The sequence below is a fragment of the Oncorhynchus keta genome, chromosome 11, assembly GCF_023373465.1.
Source record: "Oncorhynchus keta strain PuntledgeMale-10-30-2019 chromosome 11, Oket_V2, whole genome shotgun sequence".
Classification (NCBI taxonomy): domain Eukaryota; kingdom Metazoa; phylum Chordata; class Actinopteri; order Salmoniformes; family Salmonidae; genus Oncorhynchus; species Oncorhynchus keta.
In genome coordinates, this window is record NC_068431.1 from 17,627,328 (window position 1) to 17,654,239 (window position 26,912).

The 26,912-nt window shown below is 41.5% G+C and overlaps 1 protein-coding gene across 20 annotated transcripts in view; it reads left to right on the plus strand.

The window, feature by feature from the left end:
- LOC118389840 (disks large homolog 2) overlaps positions 1-26,912 on the plus strand; it is a 294,551-nt gene that overhangs the window by 255,649 nt on the left and 11,990 nt on the right. For 14 of the 20 annotated variants that reach the window (XM_052529613.1, XM_052529614.1, XM_052529623.1 and 11 more), the window contains 6 exons: positions 9,570-9,726; positions 12,509-12,611; positions 21,159-21,273; positions 21,369-21,545; positions 22,083-22,158; positions 24,948-25,047. In XM_052529613.1, the coding sequence (XP_052385573.1) occupies positions 9,570-9,726; positions 12,509-12,611; positions 21,159-21,273; positions 21,369-21,545; positions 22,083-22,158; positions 24,948-25,047 (728 nt within the window). The other 6 variants (XM_052529619.1, XM_052529620.1, XM_052529628.1 and 3 more) reach the window with 3 other exon arrangements.

Genomic DNA, 26,912 nt, shown 5'->3' on the forward strand with positions numbered 1-26,912 from the left:
CTCCAGGGGGTATGGTCCTCCAGGGGGTATGGTCTCTCCAGGGGGAATGGTCCTCTCTCTCCAGGGGTATGGTCCAGGGGGAATGGTCCTCTCTCCAGGGGAATGGTCCTCTCTCTCCAGGGGGTATGGTCCTCTCTCTCCAAGGGGTATGGTCCTCTCTCTCCAGGGGGTATGGTCCTCCCTCTCCAGGGGGTATGGTCCTCTCTCTCCAGGGGGTATGGTCCTCTCTCTCCAAGGGGTATGGTCCTCTCTCTCCAGGGGGAATGGTCCTCTCTCTCCAGGGGGTATGGTCCTTTCTCTCCAGGGGGAATGGTCCTCTCTCTCCAGGGGGAATGGTCCTCTCTCTCCAGGGGGTATGGTCCTCTCTCTCCAGGGGGTATGGTCCTCTCTCTCCAGGGGGTATGGTCCTCTCTCTCCAGGGGGAATGGTCCTCTCTCTCCAGGGGGAATGGTCCTCTCTCTCCAGGGGGAATGGTCCTCTCTCTCCAGGGGGAATGGTCCTCTCTCTCCAGGGGGAATGGTCCTCTCTCTCCAGGGGGAATGGTCCTCTCTCTCCAGGGGGAATGGTCCTCTCTCTCCAGGGGGTATGGTGCTCTCTAAAGGTCTGGTCTGCTCTCTTGAAGGGGTCTGATCCTCTCTCTCAATGTACGTGATTGGCCCGTCTGTCTCCCCGTCAGTCCCCATTACACCTCTGCTATTGACATGACTTGCCTTGCACCGTGTGTGACTTGAATGATAATGTTTCTTGTTATCGTTATTTGTTTCTTTCTCAGTAAAAGTGCTATACTTAGTCTGGCTTTGATTATAAGTCCATTGAAAGTTATAAAATTGTAAGATGTTCGTGTCGATTGCATTGCCAACTGACTTTCTGACATTTTGTGACAAAACAAAACAACATTCCAAAATTGTGTTGGTTATCTGTTCTCATATTAAGATGAATACACTTACTGTAAGTCACTCTGGATAAGAGCGTCTGCTAAATGATTCAAATGTAAATGAGAATCTTCTGTCTCAAAGGGGTCTGATCCAGTCCAAAACTGCTGGCCTTATCTTTCGCAAGCACAGGCAGTGTTGTTCAAAGTAAAAAAACATTCTTTGAAAAGCATCAGGGCATTTGGTAAATGTGGTTTGTTGAAGCCTATAGCAACTACTGTCAGAAGGACTCATAAAATGTCATTATGGAAGTCAGCATGGATCATTTTTACTTCGGTGCAATGGTTTTAGACGCACTTTTTTTCAGAATTCCATTGAATTATTATGTTGCTATTATGACGTTGCTATAATGTTCATTCAACGTGTTTTTGTCCGTTGGTGGGATCGTAGTGTTAAGGGTCAACTGGTGATGGCATTGGTCATAGATATTAGAGATATTCTCAAACTATCTGAGATTCAAAAATAGTATATCTCTCTTTCTTAGCTCTCCCTAAACACATTGTAGTTGAAACCACAAGCACTATCCTTCTGGGTCAGGTCGGCCTTCACCTTCGTTAATGTTTGCTTGTTTATTTAGAATTTCAATTATCTGTATTATTTTATGAAAACTAAAGTAATTCCTAATTGGCCTCGATGGGAGTTATAATAATTTACATATTGAAACATCAACAAGAACAGCAGTACTTCTTCTCATCAATTGAAATATAAGTATTGAGGTGCCACTTTATATGATAATTATCAAGATTCTGTTAGTGGTAAGCATACAATTACAGTTTGTGTCTTTCTTCTCCTATTAATAGCACTTTATCTTGTTTGTGCAGGGCTTTTTTATTATTTCATCCTGTTTATCGTTTATGCATGAGCAGCGTATCTATGGATACAATCAGCAGAGCTGGGGAGTGTGATGGCATTCATGAATAAGGCATAAGGTGTTATGGATGCTGTTAGGACCAGATGAGTTCAAGTGAGCCGTCTGAGCTTCATCCATATTGTTCAAGTTTGACCAACCTAATATAATACAATACTAACAGAATACTGTACACTGAAGGTTAAGGCGGTTAAAGGAACACTTTACAAAAAAAACAAACACCTAGTGTTTTGATACATTTTCTAGATTAGCAGTTCCGTTTTCATCACTCTTTTTGCTTTTTACTGAAAGTGCTTTATCTTGAAAGCTTAACTGCTAACACGCATCATTTTGTGGGACTACGATTCCCCACATGGCAGCTTCTTGCCATTGTTGCTAGCTATCTGACTGTCCAGAATCATTACAACACGGAACCACGTGGTGACACAGACCAATCACGGGCTGGCAGGCTACGAGGAGGCTCACTCCCTCATGCACGTTCTTTGCACGTGTCTCTCAGGCAGAATGAAAATGACTGCATCAACCATGATCCTTTGCTACTTACGGCCACTTTCTCCATGATCTTTAGCAATTTTGTTGGGTGCCATTCAGCCGTATTCAGTAATATGGCACGCTTCAAATTAAAATATTTCTGGCTTCATGCGCCGTCGGGAGTTTTCCATAGGAGTACGTGGCTGATGTCAGAGCTATCACAATCTAATGGTTTTTATGTCTATGGAATGGAGACTTGGCACTTCCTGCATCATATTTCAATGGATAAGCCTGCTGTCCATTATGCAAGTAATTGCAGCGCTTGTTAGATATGTATTAATGAAATGGTGTTGTTCACATGTGGCAGCCTAAAGGAGAGGCGGAGTAGGGTTTGTTTTTGTATTTGGTCAAAGTTAAACTTACAAGGGATATTTCAAACTGCTGACACTTATGTGGGCATTGACAATGGTTCAAATGAATGGCATATGTTGTTTTATTTGCTGTTGAAGAGTCACCCAGTTGAAGCACACTATGGTAGGTCTTTATCAAGCTCTGACCATGTGGATGAACCCAAAATTTGATTTAGTCATTTGTATGATTGTTTTTTTCCAACCATTTGTCAGAATGTAGCTTTACTTGGCATCCTTCCATACCATTTGTATTGTGTACATGTGTGTCACACAAATGCTTCTTTGGCTTAAAATGACAAGTAGGGATGAAAGGATGTTCATAGATTTTTTTCTGGCTGTGCCGACTCAATATTGAATTCATTTGATTTCGATGACTTTCCCTACGCTTGATGTGTCTTGACATGTCAAACATTGTTAACTGAGATGCATTTGAGAACGATCAAATGGGATTCAATAATCCTTTATTGATAGGTCAAGGGTCGTTGACAGAAATTATTGACGTAGTGTAGGATGAATTTGCCCCTAGACACTGATCTTGGGTCATTTTTCCCACTGATGGTTAATGTTAGGTTTGGGGGAGGGGAAGCTGAACCTAGATCTGTACCTAGAGGAAACTTTACCCAATCTACCAGGATATCAGAGTTTAATTTAGTCCACCTGAATTTAATAATGATTTTATTAGCTATTTCAATGTTTTAATAAGGAGCCTTTAGCTACTGTCTCCTTTTACAGAGACTTAGCAAGCGCCTCACAATCACAGAGCCTCACAATCACAGAATACCAGAACATTTTAGTATGTCATTAAAAAAAATGTGAACATTGCTTGCTCATTGGTAGGCATAACCACTTCTTTGAACCATTATTAACTGTAAGGCAGTAGTTACGTCCCAAATGGCACACTATTCCATATATAGTGCACAATTTTGACCAGGGCCCATAGGGTGCAGGTCAAAAGTAATGCACTATGTAAGGAATAGGGTGCCATTTGGGACATAGAACATGTTATTTGGATTGCCTTGTCACCCTTTTGAGGGGGGCATTTCCTCAATATTGTGGGCTAAGTGCACTGCCACTTTCATTCTTCTAATCCAATTACAACCCTAGAGAGCTGTGTTTTGCCATTCAACTTCTCAGAGGGAGCAGGAAATAATCAAATCGTATCTTTTTTTAAAACCTCTTCCTCTAGAATGCAAGGGGGTGTGCAGTTCCAAGCATTTCTCAAAGGATTAACCCAATGGGCAAAAACTGGTTCAATTAACGTTGTTTCCACATAATTTCGACCGAAAGAATCAACTTGATGGCGTTGACTGATTGGATTTGCAAAAAGTCATCAGCTTAAGGGAATTTCCTATATTTTTTTTACCCAACTTTTAACCTAAATCCAATGACATGGTATTTTCTTGTTGAATTCACGTTAGTTGAAAACTCAACCAAATGTAAATCAAAACTAAACGTTGAACTGACATCTGTGCCCAGTGGGATGTATTCACCTCTCATTCTACTGTAAATTGAGTAGGTTGAGTGGGAACTGCTTCAACACAAGTACTTAGACAGCAATGTCATGTTCTATGTACAGTCTTGTTGTCTCTATCAAAACTCCAATGGAAATCACGCAACTTTATTTTGACCAGCGTTGACAATGCATGAAGGTTGAAAATAAATGTTTTTGGCCAGTTGACATGTTTAAGCAACCTACCCAACCATCTGCATTCAAAATGTCAGTTTACTTCTCACTTTCATGGCATTCTCCCAGCAATATTTTCAAATTTGAACACTTTAATATCAAAGGACCTGCATGAGTATAAAGATTCTGGTAAAGCCTAACAAAAGGTGAGATGAAATAAATTGGAGGCGAGAAGAGGACGGCATATCATGGAGCATGTTTAATGCATAGGCGGGATTGGTTGTCTGAGCTTATCCAGAGAAAAGTGGAATTCACAATGAGCTTTCTCTGTTTGTTTGTTTTCTTGTTCGCCCACATGATTGTGTTGAGATAGCTGTGGTTGCCGTGGTGCTGCAATCGTCTGTTAGCTATTGCAGGTGTGCTGAATCGATATTACAGAACTATGTTAGCATTAGCATTTTAACTGTAGGCTACCTCCCTGCATTCTAGCCTAGAATAGCCTCCAGTGGCTGTGTTGGTGTCACAGGGGGCCTCTAGGGACACTGAGGGAGGGCAAGAGCCTGGCTTAAATCCCGCGTGTGTTCTAACAGAAGCATCAGGGTTGTATTCACTAGAAAACGGACGAGTCGAGAAGGACTACCTGAACTTGTCCATCTCAATAGTCTTTAAAAAGGGTGCATCTACCAATGAGAGAGGTGAAAGCGGCTTCTCATTCCTAGCAACGGGGTCAACCATGTGCATTGTCTTAGCTGAGAATGCCTCTCAGTTATATACTCAAAGCTGGTCTGAGCACAGTTCATGAGTATTCTCAGGATTGTCTCAGATTCTTTGTGAATATGACCCCCGAATCACAGAAAGACAAACATTTACATATCCCCATTTCCATTAATATAATTCCCAACCAATATTATCTGCTACATTAAGAAGATTTGAAATACGTGGCGTCATTTCAAGTTTGGTTTAAACTTGTGTGCCATATTAAGGGACATTCAGGTGCCATCTGGAGTTTGGTTTAAAGTTGTGTGCCATATTAAGGGACATTCAGGTGCCATCTGGAGTTTGGTTGCCATCTAGTGTTACATTTTGGAAGCAATTCTCTGTTGAGTGCTGGCAGGTTGGCCGTTCCGACAATCCCTCAGCTGAAAACCAAAACAAGCTGTATAACCAATACAAGCTGTATACCAAAACATGCTGTATAACCAAAACAAGCTGTATACCAAAACATGCTGTATAACCAAAACATGCTGTATAACCAAAACATGCTGTATAACCAAAACAAGCTGTATACCAAAACATGCTGTATAACCAAAACAAGCTGTATAACCAAAACAAGCTGTATAACCAATACAAGCTGTATAACCAAAACATGCTGTATAACCAAAACAAGCTGTATACCAAAACATGCTGTATAACCAAAACAAGCTGTATACCAAAACAAGCTGTATAACCAAAACATGCTGTAAAACCAATACAAGCTGTATACCAAAACATGCTGTATAACCAAAACATGCTGGATAACCAAAACAAGCTGTATACCAAAACAAGCTGTATACCAAAACAAGCTGTATAACCAAAACAAGCTGTATAACCAATACAAGCTGTATAACCAATACAAGCTGTATACCAAAACATGCTGTATAACCAAAACATGCTGTATAACCAAAACATGCTGTATACCAAAAGAAGCTGTATAACCAATACAAGCTGTATACCAAAACAAGCTGTATAACCAATACAAGCTGTAAAACCAATACAAGCTGTATACCAAAACAAGCTGTATAACCAAAACAAGCTGTATACCAAAACAAGCTGTATAACCAATACAAGCTGTATACCAAAACAAGCTGTATAACCAAAACAAGCTGTATACCAAAACAAGCTGTATAACCAAAACAAGCTGTATACCAAAACAAGCTGTATAACCAATACAAGCTGTATACCAAAACAAGCTGTATAACCAATACAAGCTGTATACCAAAACATGCTGTATAACCAAAACAAGCTGTATACAATGTTTTATAAGTGCTCTATTGCACGGGTATTCAAATCCGAGCCCGGAGGTCTGGACTATTGCTGGTTTAACCTGATAATTAATTGCACACACCACACCTGGTCTAAATCAGTCCCTTATTAGAGGGAAATAATTTAAATCAGCAGGGGAACTGTCTTCGAGGTCCAAATGTTTATTTGCCTGGGGTGATTGGAATTTGCTTGGGGTGTATTCATTACAGAAACCGTTTACTGTTTAAGAACCAAACGGAAGCAAAAAGAGGAAATGAAACTGTGAGGGACCTACCTGAATTTGTTCAATAGAAACTCTTGTTTGCGACAGACAAAATATTTTGCAACAGAATCATTACACACCTGCTCTGTAGTGTCACAGTTCAAATTTGTGGTAGGCCTTTTCTTACAGGAAAGCTTACAACGATCACCATGCTCAGACAATGTCCAACACTAATCTTATTTCACACATTTTTTGAGACACACCTTAAACATGTTTAGGTACCACTGCTTTACCCAAGTGCTTTAAATACCTATTTCACCGATTTTCTTTTTTTTTTTACATTTATTTTTTACGTCATATACAAATGTGCCATTTTCACATGTACAGTTGAAGTCGGAAGTTTACATACACTTAGGTTGGAGTCATTAAAACTCATTTTCAACCACTCCACACATTTCTTGTTAACAAACTATAGTTTTGTCAAGTCGGTTAGGACATCTTCTTTGTGCATGACATAAGTAATTTTTCCAACAATTGTTTACAGACAGATTATTTCACTTAATTCACTGTATCACAATTCCAGTGGGTCAGAAGTTTACATGCACTAAGTTCACTGTGCCTTTAATCAGCTTGTAAAATTCCTGAAAATGATTTAATGGCTTTAGAAGCTTCTGATAGGCTAATTGACATCATTTGAATCAATTGTACCTGTGGATGTATTTCAAGGCCACCCTTCAAACTCAGTGCCTCTTTGCTTGACATCACTGGAAATCAAAAGAAATCAGCCATGACCTCAGAAAAAAAAATTGTAGACCTCCACAAGTCTGGTTCATCCTTGGGAGCAATTTCCAAATGCCTGAAGGTACCACATTCATCTGTACAAACAATAGTACGCAAGTATAAACACCATGGGACTACGCAGCCGTCATACCGCTCAGGAAGGAGACGCGTTCTGTCTCCTAGAGATGAACATACTTTGGTGCGAAAAGTGCAAATCAATCCCAGAACAACAGCAAAGGACCTTGTGAAGATGCTGGAGGAAACAGGTACAAAAGTATCTATATCCACAGTAAAACGAGTCTTATATCGACATAACCTGAAAGGCCGCTCAGCAAGGAAGAAGCCACTGCTCCAAAACCGCCATGAAAAAGCCAGACTACGGTTTGCAACTGCACATGGGGACAAAGATCATACTTTTTGGAGAAATGTCTTCTGGTCTGATGAAACAAAAATAGAACTGTTTGGCCATAATGACCATCGTTATGTTTGGAGGGGAAGGCTTGCAAGCCCAAGAACACCATCCTTACTGTGAAACACGTAGGTGGGAGCATCATATTTTTGGGGTGCTTTGCTGCAGCCCTCCTGGCATCATGAGGTAGGAAAATTATGTGGATATATTGAAGCAACATCTCAAGACATCAGTCAGGAAATTACAGCTTGGTCGTAAATGGGTCTTCCAAATGGACATTGACCCCAAGCAAAGTTGTGGCAAAATGGCTTAAGGACAACCATGTCAAGGTATTGGAGTGGCCATCACAAAGCCCCGACCTCAATCCTTTAGAGTGTGTGCGAGGAGGCCTACAAACCTGACTCAGTTACACCAGCTCTGTCAGGAGGAATGGGACAAAATTCACCCAACTTATTGTGGGAATCTTGTGGAAGGCTACTCAAAATGTTTGACCCAAGTTAAACAATTTAAAGGCAATGCTACAAAATACTAATTGAGTGTATGTAAACTTCTGCCCCACTGGGAATGTGATGAAAGAAATAAAAGCTGGAATAAATCACACACACTCCTATTATTATGACATTTTACATTCTTAAAATAAAGTGGTGATCTTAACTGACCTAAGACAGTGAATTTTTACGAGTATTAAATGTCAGAAATTGTGAAGAACTGAGTTTAAATGTATTTGGCTAAGGTGTATGTAAACTTCCGACTTCAACTGTATATACTGGTGTGGTGCTGAATATATGAAGTATAAGATCAGTGAAGTGTTCCTTTAATACTCCAGTAGATGGCGATCGAATGTAGAACAAGTGTTAGGTCATATCACAACAATCTAAGGGAACCTACATACCACAGTTTCTTCAGAAGGTAATCATACCCCTTGACTTATTCCACATTTAGTTCTGTTAAAGCCTGAATTCAAAATGTATACAATACCCCATAATGACGAAGCGTATACATGTTTTTAGAGCATTTTGAAAATGTATTGAAAATTATATACAGAAATATCAAATTTACATAAGTATTCACAACCCTGAATCAATACATGTTACAATACCTTTTGGTCTTTCTGGGTAAGTCTCTTAGAGCTTTGCACACCTGCATTGTATAATATTTGCACATTATTCTTTTAGAAATTCTTCTAGCTCTGTCATGTTGGTTGTTGATCATTGCTAGAAATCCATTTGCAAGTCTTGTCATAGATTTTCAAGCCATCTCTATAGCTTGATTTCCAGACAGTGCCTTTCCTGTCCTTGTCCTGTCAAGAAACTCAAGAAGAGACCTGGCTACCAACTCAGAACCATCTAGCTTTACTTTACAGATATTATTATGTAGATCATTTCGTGTTGGTTTGACAGAGACAGTGCTCCATTCACAGTAGATTGGTGGAACTGCAAGGAAAATCAGTCTCATCTCTCCAAAGAGTTCTTGGGGAAGGTGTTCTCAGAATGTCCTGATTCCTATTTGACTTTATTCCAGTGGGAGCTGGTGACAGAGGCTAGCTCTGTCTTCATACGTGTCTGTGTGAGGAAGTGTGTGTGTGTGCGTTCACACTTTTCCCCTCACGCTCATGTGCAGGCTCCTCGTCTCCAGGAAACCAGTCAGAAATGGGACAATGATCTAAGTAGAGCACAATCCCCCTTTGGGCCTCTGCCATCTCCGTACTGTGCCCTGTACGCTCTACGTGCCAACGCATCTGTACTGCTTGGTTGTCTTTCTTCTTCTTCTCTCTCCTGGACGGACAGACAAGATGCTAAGCCCCTCGGACTCAGATGCTGAGCTGATGTACTATCTGACCTGTTTGTACAGGGATCCCAGGAGGATGGTCCTCCACAAGGGCTCCACGGGCCTGGGATTCAACATCGTGGGCGGGGAGGACGGAGAGGGCATCTTTGTCTCCTTCATCCTGGCGGGAGGGCCTGCCGACCTGAGCGGAGAGCTGCGGAGGGGAGACCAGATCTTGTCGGTGAGTTTACCCCAACAAACGCACAGGATGAAGTACACATTTATACTGATATTGTTTCTACATACACACACACAGGTATGTACATGTATTCATAAATATACTGAGACTATAATGGACAAGATTATATCCATGAGATGTCCCATTTTCAAGATGGTCCTGAGAAACAGTCCCAGTACTAAGTCATTTTCGTATACTGTAAACAAAGACACTCTTATGTACACACAGTACAGTACAGTCTATACATGTGAGTGCAAACGCTTGCCGGCATTGTATATCTGTAGCCTTCTATCAAAACTATACATCTTTACTGATGTATTTTGTTCATGATAAGGCAAGCAGTCATAGGTCTGTTTATTTGATTTGATCATTTCTATATTCACACACATTTTTCAGGTTGAACATAATTGGAATTATTTGTTGAAATTAGTAAAACGTGTTCAAAGTAATCTCAACTTAATTGAACTATTATTAGGGGTCCTTGGAACAGCCTTTTGACACCAGATGTAATGTGTGCTCGCTGGTCTACGTGCACCTAACTATATTGCGAAGAAACCGTTGCATCATAAGATGGCCGATTAACAAGCCAATTTAATTTGATGAATTGTTTCTCAAAATTCCAATGCCTTTGATGTATACATTCATTCTATCAGCCAAACCGTCAAATCAAACTTGTACAGATAATTGATGTGCAAATGTAATGCTAATGCTAAATTAACTGAAGGCTGTAATGATCATATATGGAACCAGGAATACCAACACTACAGTAACGGTTGGCATTACATTGAACTGAACTGAAACATGACTCCAAAACCACAGAACTGTGTGTTTGGTGAACCGTTACACCCCTAGCTGTAACCTTTGAACCGCGTGTTGATTTTGTCTATCCACACCAATTCTACATTTTAGTTTGTTGTTGTTTTGAATTTTACCCCCTTTTCTCCCCAATTTTCGTGGTATCCAATTGTTAGTAGTTACTATCTTGTCTCATTGCTACAACTCCCGTACGGGCTCGGGAGAGATGAAGGTCGAAAGCCATGCGTCCTCCGAAACACAACCCAACCAAGCCACACTGCTTCTTAACACAGCGCTCATCCAACCCGGAAGCCAGCCGCACCAATGTGTCGGAGGAAACACCGTGCACCTGGTTACCTGGTTAGCGTGCACTGCGCCTGGCCCGCCACAGGAGTCGCTAGTGCGCGATGAGACAAGGATATCCCCACCGGCCAAACCCTCACGACGCTAGGCCAATTGTGCGTCGCCCCACGGACCTCCCGGTCACGACAGAGCCTGAGCGCGAACCCAGAGTCTCTGGTGGCACAGCTTTTGCTGGATCTTTGTAGAATTTTTTAATTGCTCCCTTTTTCATGGTATCCAATTGGTTGTCTTGTCTCATCACTGCAACTCCCATACAGACTCGGGAGAGACAAAGGTCAAGAGCCATGCATCCGCCTAAACACACGCTGACACAACACACATCCAACCCAGAAGCCAGCCGCACCAATGTGTCAGAGGAAACACCGTACACCTAGCGACCTGGTCAGCGTGCACTGCACCCACCACAGGAGTCACTAATGCACGATGAGACAAGGATATCCCTGCCAGCCAAACCCTCCCTAACCCGGATGACGCTGGGCCAGTTGTTCACCGCACCATGGGCCTCCCGGTCGCGGCCGGCTGCAACAGAGCCTGGGCTCAAACCCAGAGTCTCTGGTGGCACAGCTAGCACTGCGATGCAGTGCTTTAGACCATTGCGCCACCCGGGAGGCCATGGATCTTTGTTGAATTTTGACCCGGAATCAGAATTGTGTGTTTCAGAATCGTGTGTTTCTCTACTCCCTCTATTAACACACAGATAAAAGAGGAAACAAAATTAGTTTGTTTTGAGCTTATAATTTGTTAGCTTTGATTTATCTTTTCTCGTTCCTCTTCCAAGCACCCACATTGGTTTGTTGACAGAAATAATACTCCTCAAAGCCAATTAGGAGAAGGAAGAAGCGGGACTTACGAAAGGCTGCCCAGTTTTGAGCGTCTCAAATATAAGTTATTTTTGAGTGTTCGGAAACGCAGACGCTCGCGAGCAGTGTGGATGAAATGATTGATTAACATGTACAAGTTAAATTATCTTGGAAAGAGCAGTAAAAGGGTAGCATCAAGCCACATATACTGGCACAGTGGCAAACATGTAGTGGCCATAACTCATCACCAATTTGACATGGAGTGATGCAACTTTGGAAAACATGTTTAAAGGTTTGGCCCTTGTGTTAGACACACCTCTTTCTGTATTCACTATTTTTATTATTTCAACCATGTAAGGTGGGTTTTCAAATCACTCTGGATGCCTCATTATAACGGATGTAAAACTGTGGTTGTGGTGCCCTTGCCTTCTTTGGCCTTGGTACCTTCATTATAGTAGGCAGTTAAGGCGCATTTCAGCTCTGGCCTGATTTTCATGTCTAAGAATAACTTGTTCCCTCTCTTTCTCTCAGGCACGTAGTCTCTCACTTCCCAATCTCTTCACTTCCTCACACTGTCAGACTTGCATTGGAGCAGTGAGCACAAAGACGCACACACACACGCACACACGCACATACGCACAGACACACGCACACGCACACGCACACACATACACACACACACACACATGGATTGAGGTGAATGGGATGAGTGGAAAGAGAGGGAGAGGGAAGGAGGGATGGCACTATTTAACCTGATATGTTTTGTTTGCAGTTGTAAAAAGTAAAAAAATGCATGTAGAGATGGGTGTGTCTTTCTGTCACTGCAGGTTAATGGCATCGACCTACGCGGGGCCACCCACGAGCAAGCGGCTGCAGCACTAAAGGGGGCGGGCCAAACTGTCACCATCATTGCTCAGTACAGGCCCGAGGGTGAGTGTCAGCTGTAACAGCCAATCACTGAGCTTCATGATCAAGGTGGAAGACAAATGACAAAACACACTCTAGGACAGTGGTCATCAACCCGTCAAAGCATTCCAAGTCGATCGCCGAACATTTCTGTAAAAAGGCCAACAATAAAAAATACTCACTCCTATTTTATAAATTTCTCTCATGCTGTTAGCTGTAGGTACACTTTATTAAGCTGGCTGGCATATCGGGTAGGTGAAGTTGTCCCCTTTTGAACTGGAGGTGCAAACTCGGCTACCTGGGCGGTAAGAGGTGGACCCTCTGCTGCTTTCTCCCTCTATCCGCTGAGAGACTGATGATCAGATACAGAGGCACCGGCACCGTGAGTAAAATAAAAAACCAAGACTGTGTTAATGTTGCATAGGCTCAGAAAAGGTTGGTGACCACTGCCCTAGTATAACCAAATCATGTGGACAAATATTGACATAATTTCACAAAAGCAAATAAACACTAATAACCCACAAGGGACATTTTCTGTCCCTCTCCGTCTTATAAATCTCCAGTACATTGCCTGTGGTGCATTGAGTTGCTTTGAGTGGTGTGCCAAGACATGTCATGTTGGATTAAAGTCAGCAGTTGTCTTTGGCAATACTTCATGGGATGTCGGCAGTAAGCGGGAGTCATGGGCCTGTAAAGGTGTATTCTGGGAAGATTGTCCTGCTACGAATCAGTTTGTCCGAAGATTGTCCTCAGAATCAGTACACGGTACGTTTGGTCATAGAAATGTTTTTACCAATGAGAACTTATTGCCTTTTTGTTTTGAGCACATCCAGCTGCAAAGTTAGATAGCTGGGACAGCAGGTAGCCTAGCAATTAAGAGCTATAGACCAGTAACCGGAAGGTCGCTGAATCGAATCCCTGAGCCGACTAGGTGAAAAATCTGTCTGTGCTCTTGAGCAGGGCACTTAACCCTAGTCGCTCTGGATAAGAGCAAATGTAAATGTAGTTCACAAACTGAACAATCTGCCAATATAATTGCTGAAAATCAAATGAAAGAACGTCAGGACTTTTTTCCCTATGACTTTGGCAACAGCAGGTCAAATGAGGAACATTTGTGAGTATTTGACAGCACTTGCTGTTATATGGATCTCGCGGGTCACCTTCACTGCAGGAAAGTGTTAAGTAAAAATAACTTTTTAAGGGCCAGAACTCTAATTGTCTAGTAAATACCAGTACATTGCCATAAAATACATTGCTGTTGAGTAATGGGCCAAAGTTCACCCAATTTATTGTGGGAAGCTTGTGGAAGGCTACTACTTATTGAGTGTATGTAAACTTCTGACCCGCTGGGAATGTGATGAAAGAAATAAAAGCTGAAATAAATCATTCTCTCTACTATTATTCTGACATTTCACATTCTTAAAATGAAGTGGTGATCCTAACTGGCCTAAGGATTAAATGTAAGGAATTGTGAAAAACTGAGTTTAAATGTATTTGGCTAAGGTGTATGTAAACTTCCGACTTCAACTGTACATACCTCATTCCCATGCACACCCCTTCTATATGACTGTGACCAAATTCTTATACTATGTCCTGGGTCATTCTTCAATTGGAGTGGCAATTGCATCTCTCTCCTTTGCAACGATGAAAAATCACTTCAAATGACAAATAGTGACATATCATACAGGTTAGTTACAGTTACAGTTACATAGTTACAGGTTAGTTACAGTTACAGTTACATATCATACAGGTTTTTGTTTATATTAAACTGTTTATCACTGATAAAACAATGTATGAATTCTCTTTTGAGGAAATGAATCGCTGCCATCTAAACATTTTAATGCACCCAACTGTAGTAAATACAGAATGTAGGAGACTTCAGTCACAGTCTGTCTTTCAGGTCTTGACGCTATACCCCAGCTCAGAGCCCCAAACCAATGCCCACTGTGCTTCTTCCTGGTGTAAGGCATCAAGATCTCACATCATCCATCAATACATCCTATTCCATTCATCCATTAACACATCTTATTCCATCCATCCATCCATCCATCCATCAACACATCCTATTCCATTCATCCATTAACACATCTTATTCCATCCATCCATCAACACATCCTATTCCACCCATTTTTTAATTTTTTAAATTTTTTTATTTCACCTTTATTTAACCAGGTAGGCAAGTTGAGAACAAGTTCTCATTTACAATTGCGACCTGGCCAAGATAAAGCAAAGCAGTTCGACAGATACAACGACACAGAGTTACACATGGAGTAAAACAAACATACAGTCAATAATACAGTATAAACAAGTCTATATACAATGTGAGCAAATTAGGTGAGAAGGGAGGTAAAGGCAAAAAAGGCCATGGTGGCAAAGTAAATACAATATAGCAAGTAAAACACTGGAATGGTAGTTTTGCAATGGAAGAAAGTGCAAAGTAGAAATAAAAATAATGGGGTGCAAAGGAGCTAAATAAATAAAGAAATTAAATACAGTTGGGAAAGAGGTAGTTATTTGGGCTAAATTATAGGTGGGCTATGTACAGGTGCAGTAATCTGTAAGATGCTCTGACAGATGGTGCTTAAAGCTAGTGAGGGAGATAAGTGTTTCCAGTTTCAGAGATTTTTGTAGTTCGTTCCAGTCATTGGCAGCAGAGAACTGGAAGGAGAGGCGGCCAAAGAAAGAATTGGTTTTGGGGGTGACTAGAGAGATATACCCGCTGGAGCGTGTGCTACAGGTGGGAGATGCTATGGTGACCAGCGAGCTGAGATAAGGGGGGACTTTACCTAGCAGGGTCTTGTAGATGACATGGAGCCAGTGGGTTTGGCGACGAGTATGAAGCGAGGGCCAGCCAACGAGAGCGTACAGGTCGCAATGGTGGGTAGTATATGGGGCTTTGGTGACAAAACGGATTGCACTGTGATAGACTGCATCCAATTTGTTGAGTAGGGTATTGGAGGCTATTTTGTAAATTACATCGCCAAAGTCGAGGATTGGTAGGATGGTCAGTTTTACAAGGGTATGTTTGGCAGCATGAGTGAAGGATGCTTTGTTGCGAAATAGGAAGCCAATTCTAGATTTAACTTTGGATTGGAGATGTTTGATATGGGTCTGGAAGGAGAGTTTACAGTCTAACCAGACACCTAAGTATTTGTAGTTGTCCACGTATTCTAAGTCAGAGCCGTCCAGAGTAGTGATGTTGGACAGGCGGGTAGGTGCAGGTAGCGATCGGTTGAAGAGCATGCATTTCGTTTTACTTGTATTTAAGAGCAATTGGAGGCCACGGAAGGAGAGTTGTATGGCATTGAAGCTTGCCTGGAGGGTTGTTAACACAGTGTCCATCAACACATCCTATTCCACCCATCCATCAACACATCCTATCTCCACCCATCCATCAACACATCCTATCTCCACCCATCCATCAACACATCCTATTCCACCCATGCATCAACACATCCTATTCCACCCATCCATCAACACATCCTATTCCACCCATCCATCAACACATCCTATTCCACCCATCCATCAACACATCCTATTCCACCCATCCATCAACACATCCTATTCCACCCATCCATCAACACATCCTATTCCACCCATCCATCAACACATCCTATTCCATCCATCCATCCAGCTACACATCCTATTCCATCCATCCATCCAGCTACACATCCTATTCCATCCATCCATCCATCAACACATCCTATTCCATCCATCCATCCATCAACACATCCTATTCCATCCATCCATCCATCAACACATCCTATTCCATCCATCCATCCATCAACACATCCTATTCCACCCATCCATCCATCCATCCATCCTACACATCCTATTCCATCCATCCATCCATCCATCAACACATCTTATTTCATCCATCAACACATCCTATTCATCCATCCATCAACACATCCTATTCCATCCTTCCTTCCGTCCGTCCGTCCATCCATCCATCCATCCATCCATCCATCCATCCATCCATCCATAAACACATCTTATTTCATCCATCCAGCCATCCATCCATCCATCCATCCATCCATCCATCCATCCATCCATCCATAAACACATCTTATTTCATCCATCCATCCATCCATCCATCCATCCATCCATCCATCCATAAACACATCTTATTTCATCCATCCAGCCATCTACACATTCTATTACATCCATCCATCAACACATCTTGCTCCATCCATCCATTTACACATCCTCTTTTTGTTGGATTCTTTTAAACTTCTGGCACTTTATTTTGCTGAACTCAAGGCCAACCCATTTAATTTCCTGTTTAATTCTTAATTTATTTAAGCTTTTTGTTTTGTTTTATTCTTTAAAATAATTTGAGCCCAACATTGACCGAGGCCAAATCTTAGTAAATTGGTTCCTAGTATTTGTCCCCGTTTTATTATTATTCATATGATTTATTTGTATTATTGCCACACATGTATATAGGTAACTGACAAACCCAGTCATCATGACACACAAGTACATGCAGAGAGAAAAATAAGTAATTTTCAGTAGCACATAAGCTACTATTCCTGTCTCCCTTATTCATGTATTTCATATATTTTCTAAATATACATTCTTTACAAAATATCAAAGGGCTTTTGTTTTGAAAGAGAAATCTTTCTGATTTCTGCGTTTCATGTCCAAATCCTCCCACGGTGTTTAAAATGTATTGTGTAGCTCAATAAAGTTTGTTAAAGATGATTAACGAAATACCAAAAAATCTGAAATCAGAGATATTCACTTGCATTGGTTTTGTGTCAAAGTGCTAAAAAGCTAGCATTTGGAGACACTGGCAAGGTAAACATGGGTAATTTGGATGAACTATCCCTTTAATATTAAAGCACATGTTCACACCCTTTCCCTAGGGAAACCTAGACAATGGTTTAGGTGACTGGAAATTCAGTTGCTATAATTACTATTTCTGACGCATTTTATGTTATTATTTTAAGCTTTCCAAATTACAGAGGATTCAGTTACTTGGATAACCTTGGATCTTGGATAACCCTGTCTCTATGTAACATGTTGTGCCATGACTATTTTCCCCCTCAATGCATGTGTCAGAAAGAAGCTCCATCATGATCCGAGTGTTGAGAGTGCTTGTGAAATAGATTTGGGCAGCTGTCTAATACTATCCAGATGTACTTTTTGAGGGCTTGAATCAGGTGATTCTAAAGGGAGCAATACACAGAGATAAACTATCTTTATAGACACAAACGGGCATCTTGTTTTGTAATATTCCTTCATACATTTCTTACATTTACATTTTACATTTAAGTCATTTAGCAGACGCTCTTATCCAGAGCGACTTACAAATTGGTGCATTCACCTTATGACATCCAGTAGAATAGTCACTTTACAATAGTGCATCTAAATCTTAAAGGGGGGTGAGAAGGATTACTTATCCTATCCTAGGTACTCCTTAAAGAGGTGGGGTTTCAGGTGTCTCCGGAAGGTGGTGATTGACTCCGCTGTCCTTACATGTTGTCTTCATGGTAGTGTCTCTGAAAGACACCCGTTTATGGAGTCTGAATTGTGTACATGAATTCAAGGGCCAGAATCTGTTGGCATGATAAAACATCAGTGCACATTTTAATATCATCTGGTGTGATTTCTCTGTTTGAACTTCTTAGTAATGAGTTTGACACTCATCCAAGGGATTCCATATGGACTCAAGTATTTCCAGGCTGCCTATCGTTAAAGCCATTCCGTGCATGACGGGAGTCTAATATAGTCTACCCAGTTGCATATACAGCTTAGATTTACACTGCTGTATTTAACGGCATGATGAATGAATAAGAAACTATTAGAGGTTTGGCATCATCCTTTGCATCATTTGCTTCCTGCCCACTCGTTTTCCAATCTACCCGTCATAGGATTCATTCCACTCAATTAACTTTATCTGATTTGTGCATTTTAGTAATTTAGCAGACACTCTTATCCAGATACATTTTCGTATTGCAGCAGAGAAATAAAACGAGAAGTCATTTTGATAGATAGTAACGGGAGGATGCTTCCCTCCCCTTTTCCATGGTAAGGCAGCTTCAGCCCATGGGGGCAGGTGTTTGGGGATTGTGCTCTACTATACTTGGATAGCAGCCAATGGATGTTAACACTGCTGCCTGCGTACTGCTTATTACAAACACCTTCCCAATTGGCCTCTCCTCTATCCATCCTTCAGCTTGCCAGATGAGTAAAAGATATTCCTTCCCCCATGCATGTTGGCTTGCTTACTGTTGCACTGGGCAAAGTCAGAGGACTGTGAGTGAACGTGCTGAGAGAGTGAACGTGCTGAGTGAGTGAACGTGCTGAGTGAGTGAGCGTGCTGAGTGAGTGAGCGTACAGTATCCAGGCGAACAGAAGACAGGAAGGCAGCCCCCAGTGTGAGACAGACTAGTAGTAGCAGAGAAAGAAGGATAGAGGAGCTGAAGCACACACAGAGAGGTATGTGTGCTAGTCAGCTGTGTGTCTGTGCCTGTGTTGTGTGCCTGTGTGGTTGTGTGTGTGCTTGTGTATGAGAAAGAGAGGAGAATTGTGTATGAGAAAGAGAGGAGAATTGTGAATGAAAGCTCTGCAAGTTCGTGTGTGTATGCATTGCTTTGTTCTTTGCATGCTGTGTTGTAATGAAGAGTATAGGTACCAACATTTGTTTTACTCCAGGGACTTAAGTGGAACAAAACAAGATCTCAAATTAAGACGGTAGACGTTGCATCTTTGTCAAACTATACAAAGCTTGAGGAATGGATCTTTTTACAATTTATTTTTAAAAAAAAATGTTTTTAGAGACACTCAAAGGTTTTTCTACAGATGACACTACTCTGTTGACACATTACAAGACCTGTTTTAGAACCTCATCTAGTTACAGCACTGAATCATTTTCTATATTTTTCTTTCTGTCTCTCGCTCTGCATTGTTTTCCTGCTGGTTGCAATGCGCATTATTATCTTTCTCATTGAAGGGACAGCTCTGCCAGCCAAGCCTGTGCGAATCTGCTCTTGTTCTCCCCTAAATCTCTGCAATCTCAGGTGGAAGCACATCACGTGTCTCGGAAGAAATTGGCTTTAAGACTCAGATTCCCTCTTTGGATGATATGTGTTGTATTATTTTTTATAAAACCTTTTGATTATACCTGTTCATCTAGATGATGAACTCTCTCAGTCCAAAGGTTAGTCTGATTGACTGACTCATGCACTCTCAGTCCTGCCTAGATGACCGCTGTACGGAGGTCTGTGTGGGCTTTAGGCTGAAGTGAGTCTCTCTACCTCATTAGCTGCATGGCTGCTCTGCGCTGTAGAGGCGATTGCTACAGCAGTGTTTCAGTACAGGGATAGTTCACCCAAATTACTCTTCCACATATAATGATTGTATGTGGACAAGTAGACTGCAATCCCCTCTTTTCCATCTGATTTACCTAGCAACGGTCACCAATCGTTGACTCGCATCCAAATCGTTTTACAGTAGCTTTAAAGAAACTTCAGAGCCTGGGATGATTTGGGCTGCTGGGGGGACTTTAAGCAGGAACAGCTCCAGACCATTATTCCTCCTCAACCAGACCACTTTACAGTTGGCACTATGCATTGGGGCAGGTAGCCTTCTCCTGGCAACCGCCAAACCCAGATTCGTCTGTCAGACTGCCAGATGATGAAGAGTAATTCATTACTCCAGAGAACGTGTTTTCACTGCTCCAGAGTCCAATGGCGGCGAGCTTTACACCACTCCAGCCGACGCTTGGCATTGCACATGGTGATCTTAGGCTTGTGTGCAGCTGCTCGGCCATGGAAACCCATTTCATGAAGCTCCTGACGAATAATTATTTTGCTGACGTTGCTTCCAGAGACAGTATGGAACTCGGTAGTGAGTGTTGCAACCGAGGACAGATTTTTTTACGTGCTTCAGCACTCACTGGTCCCGTTCTTTGAGCTTGTGTGGCCTACCACTTCGCGGGTGAGTCATTGTTGCTCCTAGACCTTTCTACTTCACAATAACAGCCCTTACAGTTGACCGGGGCAGCTCTAGCAGGGCAGAAATTTGACGAACTGACTTGTTGGAAATGTTGCATCCTATGACTGTGTCACATTGAACGTCACTGAGCTCTTCAGTAAGGCCATTCTAATGCCAGTGTTTGTATTTTGAGATTGCATGGCTGTGTGCTCGATTTTATACACCTGTCAGTCAGCAACAGGTGTGGCTGAAATAGCCGATTCCACTCATTTGAAGGGGTGTCCACATACTTTTGTATATATGGTGTATTTTACATGGTAATACATATTGTACATGCATCATCAATCAATATAAAGAAGTTGAAAACATTGGTTCTGTCCATTTGAAATGTAAGCATTTTAATTTGTTTCCCTGTCAATGTTTACTGATACACATTAAATGTCACCATAATCCTTTAGGGGTGCATCCTAAATGGCACCCTATTCCCTACACAGTGCACTACTTTTGACCATGTCCAACCTAGGTTACTGTTCTGAACAGATTATCTTCCTTTTCCTTAGAGCAGTCTACATTGAGTGTAAACAGAACATTATTGTAATCCTGGGTGTTGTTTTCTTTCACTTGCAGAGTACGGGCGTTTCGAGGCCAAAATACATGATCTGCGGGAACAGATGATGAACCATAGCATGAGCTCTGGGTCCGGATCCCTCCGAACCAATCAGAAACGCTCCCTTTACGTCAGGTGGGTCTCTTTTGGACTTCGTTAAAGTCATACTGAATAGATGGCATTAACGTCATTTTTCTATAATAGCATGTCTCCCTCTGACTCTCTCACAGGGCACTGTTCGACTATGAAAAGGCCAAAGACAGTGGACTCCCTAGCCAGGGCCTCAGCTTCAGGTATGGGGACATCCTCCACGTCATCAACGCCTCAGACGATGAATGGTGGCAGGCCCGTAGGGTGACCCCTGATGGGGACAGCGAAGAGATGGGGGTCATCCCCAGCAAGAGGAGGTAAGTGGTGGATTTGCTAAACTAAACGTCAAAGTGCTTAACCTAAAGGTTAGCTTCTGGGGGACAGTGGACTCTATGTCTCTACCTCTTCGCAAAATTTACCTGTGAGTGGCTGAAAGAAAAGGTTTCTTCATTCCTTTCCCCCAACAAAATTAACATTTGTTGTATCATTTTACTGCAAGAAAAACGTAATTCTACAACAGCTACTTTTAAATTAGGCTTAATGTGAGAGATTATACAGGTCTACTATATCCAAGCCTACAGCATTTAACCCATCTCAAGAGGTGCAATAGGTGTGGTAGACCAGGGGGTGCTGCTGCATCTGGTAGACCAGGGGGTGCTGCTGCATCTGGTAGACCAGGGGGTGCTGCTGCACCTGGTAGACCAGGGGGTGCTGCTGCACCTGCATATGACAACTGAGTGACAAGCACAAACATTGTTTTAAAACAAATAAATTCCAGCAGATAGCGTTGGGGAAATGGAAAACCCACTGTAGCATGACTGTTTTTGTCAATGTGTCTGTCCTGGTACTGGCAGGGTTGAGAGGAAAGAACGAGCTCGTCTAAAGACAGTGAAGTTCAATGCCAAACCGGGAACCATCGATTCCAAAGGGGTAAGTGCTAAGATCTTATACTAAGGACTGGCAAGCCAACTTAACTTTTGAAGGGAGACATTTTCTGAAATGGAAGTGGTTGTAAACCCATATATCAATAACATTCCTTTGTGATATGAAGTAGAGAAAGTAGCTTCTAAACCTCTAAACCTTTGTTTTTGTCTTAATACACATGAAATGTGGATGTGTAACGTTATCAAGAGCAACTTTCAGATTTCACATCAGGTTTCTCAGATTTCCCCTCGCATTAGGAGAAGTTGTGATAGTAATTTATGTTAATCTAAAGCATAAACCCGAGGTTTGGCAAAGACATCACATCTCTGCAGCAGCACCTTCTCCCTGACAGCTTTACCTCACAGCCCTTACCCTAAATAAACATTGCACATTGTATAATTAGATTTTTTTGTGAAGCATTAGAGGCTATTTTTTCCTTTAATGTCATATCGGTCCCTGGGCCAACCTCTGCAGAAGCCAAATCACCATACATCCTTCAAACTCTTTGTCCATTTTGGACATAACAGCAGGACATTTGGCCGTGTTCCTCAGTGTTTTTGCATGCCTATGTTACAAGTAACGAGTAGATTTTGTGTTGTATTCGCTGCGCTCTTTTTAAAATAGGTTCCAAAAGGTTTTGGAGGGTTAGATCATACAAATGTATTTAAATGTTTAACAGATGCCTCTCTTCAAATTTCTCAAAAATATTGAAAAGTTGTACTGACATTTTGGTTATAGCTCAAATAATGTCCATAAGCTTCCAGTAAAGAGAGACACAACTTCCCCTTGGATTATAGCTGAACTATATCTATTTTAGCCTCCCCAATAGGCTAACATCTCTTGATTAGGTCTCCAGGTGTTGAACTAAGGTCGCTATAGTATATGAACATTTCGCTACACCTGCAATAACATCTGCTTAACATGTGTATGTGACCAATACAATTTGAGAAACAGACGCCTCACAAGTCCTCAATTGGCAGCTTCGTTAAATAGTACCCGCAAACACCCGTCTCAACATCAACAGTGAAGAGGCGACTCCAGGATGCTGGCCTTCTAGGCAAAGTTCCTCTGTCCAGTGTCTGTGTTCTTTTGCCCATCTTAATCTTTTCTTTTTATTGGCAAGTCTGAGATATGGCTTTTTCTTTAAATCTCTGCCTAGAAGACCAGCATCCTAGAGTCACCTCTTCACTGTTGATGTTAAGACTGGTGTTTTGCGGGTACTATTTAATGAAGCTGCCAATTGAGGACTTGTGAAGCGTCTGTTTCTCAAACTAGTCACTAATGTACTTGTCCTCTTTCTCCGTTGTGCACCAGGGCCTCCCACTCCTCTATGTATTCTGGTTAGAGCTAGTTTGCGCTGTTCTGTGAAGTGAGTAGTACACAGCGTTGTACAATATCTTCAGTTTCTTGCCAATTTCTCAAATTGAATAGCCTTCATTTTTCAGAACAAGAATAGAGTTTATTCTTTGTTTCTGGCCATTTTGATCCTGTAATCAAACCCACAAATGCTGATGCTCCAGATACTCAAATAGTCTAAAGAAGGCCAGTTTTATTGCTTCTTTAATCAGAACAACAGTTTTCAGCTGTGCTAACATAATTGCAAAAGGGTTTTCTAATGATCAATTGGCCTTTAAAAATGATACATTTGGATTACCTAACACAACGTGCCATTGGAACACAGGAGTGATGGTTGCTGATAATGGGCCTATGTAGATATTCCATCAAAGAATTTACAACATTAACAATGTCTACACTGTATTTCTGATCAACTTGTTGTTATTTTAATGGACAAAAATGTTTGCTTTTCTTTCAAAAACAAGGACATTTCTAAGTGACCCCAAACTTTTGAACAGAAGTGTACGTAGTTAAGGCTGGTATTGAACCAGTTTCGGTGATCATTGCTGGTTTAACGATTATAACTTTAGAATCGGATTTATGAAGCACATGCATGCAAATGAGTATTCGTCACAAATAAACATCACAACTGCAATTCCTTCTTTCTCCTCCACGCCACCTCCTAGCTTCTCAAACAGCGCTATGCACAACTTCTCTCCTTTAATTTTGTTTGTTTGTAATTTAACACTCACAACATTTGATCAATCTGACCCCTTCGTATCATAATTCTTTATGTGCTTGTTAATTTAGGATTTGATATCTTCACAAGCCTATCTAAATATATAGTTTTAGGTAACAATGACCTGATTTCTTTAAGCCATGGCATGGGATCTCATCCTTCCACCTCCTGAAGTTTTAACCTGCATGATTGTTGGACATCATTTGTATCACAGCCATGTTCCTAATGTCATAGCATGATCCTGTTAACGTCTTTGCTGCATGGCATACCACATATCGGCATTTATCTGTGTGTTTGACACGTGTTCTCTGATTTTGTTTTATTTTCAAGTGTTTGAGAATGTTTTGGGTGCAATTGTGCACATGAAGTAAATGATGGCAAATTATTACTGTGTAGTTCTTCTCTATCAAACATTGAGTCATTTTGACAGTGTTATCATCGAACAGACAAACAAAATGAGATATTTGTGAAATGTCATGATTAATTAGTATTAGCTAAAGCAACATATTTATATGATTAGGTTATAATTCAACCCTGCTCTGATGGATGAATAATCTAGTGTAATGTCAGTACTGTGATGTCAGTCCTGTAGTCCATTTCTGGTGACCATGCCATAATTTCTTCATGTCCCACATATTGCAGCTAGTTGGTTTGTCAGCATGAATATGACAACAATTAGAGCTCCCTGTTTGCCCCACCCCATGCTTTCTTTCCTCCACAGTCATTCAATGACAAGCGTAAAAACAACTTCATCTTTACACGAAAGTTCCCATTCTACAAGAACAAGGAGTTGAGTGAGCAGGATGGCAGTGATTCAGAACGTAAGTAGGCTTGAACACACACACACACTGACACAGGTATACACACTGACACAGGTACACACACTGACACAGGTACACACACCGACACAGGTACATATAGGTGACATATACATTTTGGAGACGTGTGCAGGGATAGGGTTTTCACGGAGGTCCCCCTCCTATCTTTCTTTTTTCTCTCTTTGTTCTGGTGCAGTGATGGTGTCTGGGTGCTCAGATCAGGATCAACACTGAGCAGTCACCAGTGGTTCCTCAAAAACTACCCCGGCCATCATCTATCACAAAGTGGTCCAATTATCTGATATGACTTTTTTTATTTTTAAATACAGTTTATGACAGGTTATGACCGGTTCAGGCTGGTCGTCTTGTGTCTGAACTGAGACAGATGATCTGAGCTCGGCTAACTAATCTTGCCTTTCAGGATTTCACAGCTTCCCCTCTTTAATGCCACTTACCTCTTCCCTCCACCTTTCTGGCTATCCCTGCCCTGTCTCCTTGTCTTTGCTCTCTTGGGACGGCCATGTAGGACATCCCAGGATTAGGTGACGACGGGTATGGGACGAAGACGCTGAGTAAGTTGGTTGAGGAATGGTCCTGTCTGTACAGTCAAGCAACACTCCCCTCCCCCCAACACATTTCTCTTTTGACTTTGTGTTTGTTTCCTCCCTCTTTTTATTTTTTTGTTCCCTTATTGACTCATTTTGATAGCCTGTTTGCATGCTTCAGTATGACCTCTCAGTTTTTGTCCTGATTGTCTTGATTTCTGTCACCTTCCATCCTAACTCTGACATTGTTTGCAAATCACAAAAAAGAAAGACATAAAAAAAATGTTTCAGTTGTCTGGAAATACATTTTGTGTTTTTATCATGTAACTAGTCTGTTCATTGTCTCTTTCTATAACAGACACAGCTGTTTGGGTGTACTCTTGTGCAGCTGAATGTGATCACCTATTTTTAGGCCAGCATGCTGAGGTGTTCACACTGTCAATGCTGTGTATATTTGTGCCTTTAAATGATTTCACATAGTACATTTTTAATGTTCTCTGTAATCTAGGATCCATGATCTTCCTCTATTTTGATGTATTGTTGAATCCCATGAAAATATGAGGTGCAAAGTGGAAGGGAAAAGTGCTCTTCCCTCCCATGTCTTGCTAGCTACGGTAGTCTCTTAACCCTTTACACTCGTACCCATATACTGGTTCAAAATGGCATATTTGGGCACTAATAAGCAGGGGTTGGAACCAAAATTATGAACAGAACCAATTTTTTTGTTGTTCTCTTTCACTGTTCCAACCAGCAAAATAAAATTCTGAACCTGTTCAAATCCCCAAAAAGTACCGGTTTATATCGTTCCGTTCTGTTCCTTTTTTAAACTGTAAATCAATGTTTTTTACATTTAGCTCATTAAATTACTTCACCAATCAGTGCGAATACAGCAGGCAAGCTAGTTGTTCACATGCGTGATGGAAAGACAAGTGTGGCCTATGGCGCAAGATGCGACTGAAATTTGTCAGGTGGGGAGAGAGCGACTGAGGGTTGAAGAGGAGGCTTAAAGCTCTGGGCATCTTGCTATGACATGCATTATCTGAATTAGGTCCACAGAATTATACCTAAGAGGGGTGGTTTCTATGGAGGAACTTTTAATGTCCTTTGAGCTAGCTAGCTAACAAGCTTGTGTGTGCAGAGCGGCACCTGAATTAAAAACACGTCTTAGCTTTTTGTAGTTAATAAATCCAACCGAAATGTGATAACTAGGACTATAGTATCCTTACCTACATACATAGCATTGAAAAACTTAATCCATTCTTCTTTAGCTATTTCATTAAAACGTCAGTACAGTAGCCTATGTTTCTGAGGTGGAGGGGCAGG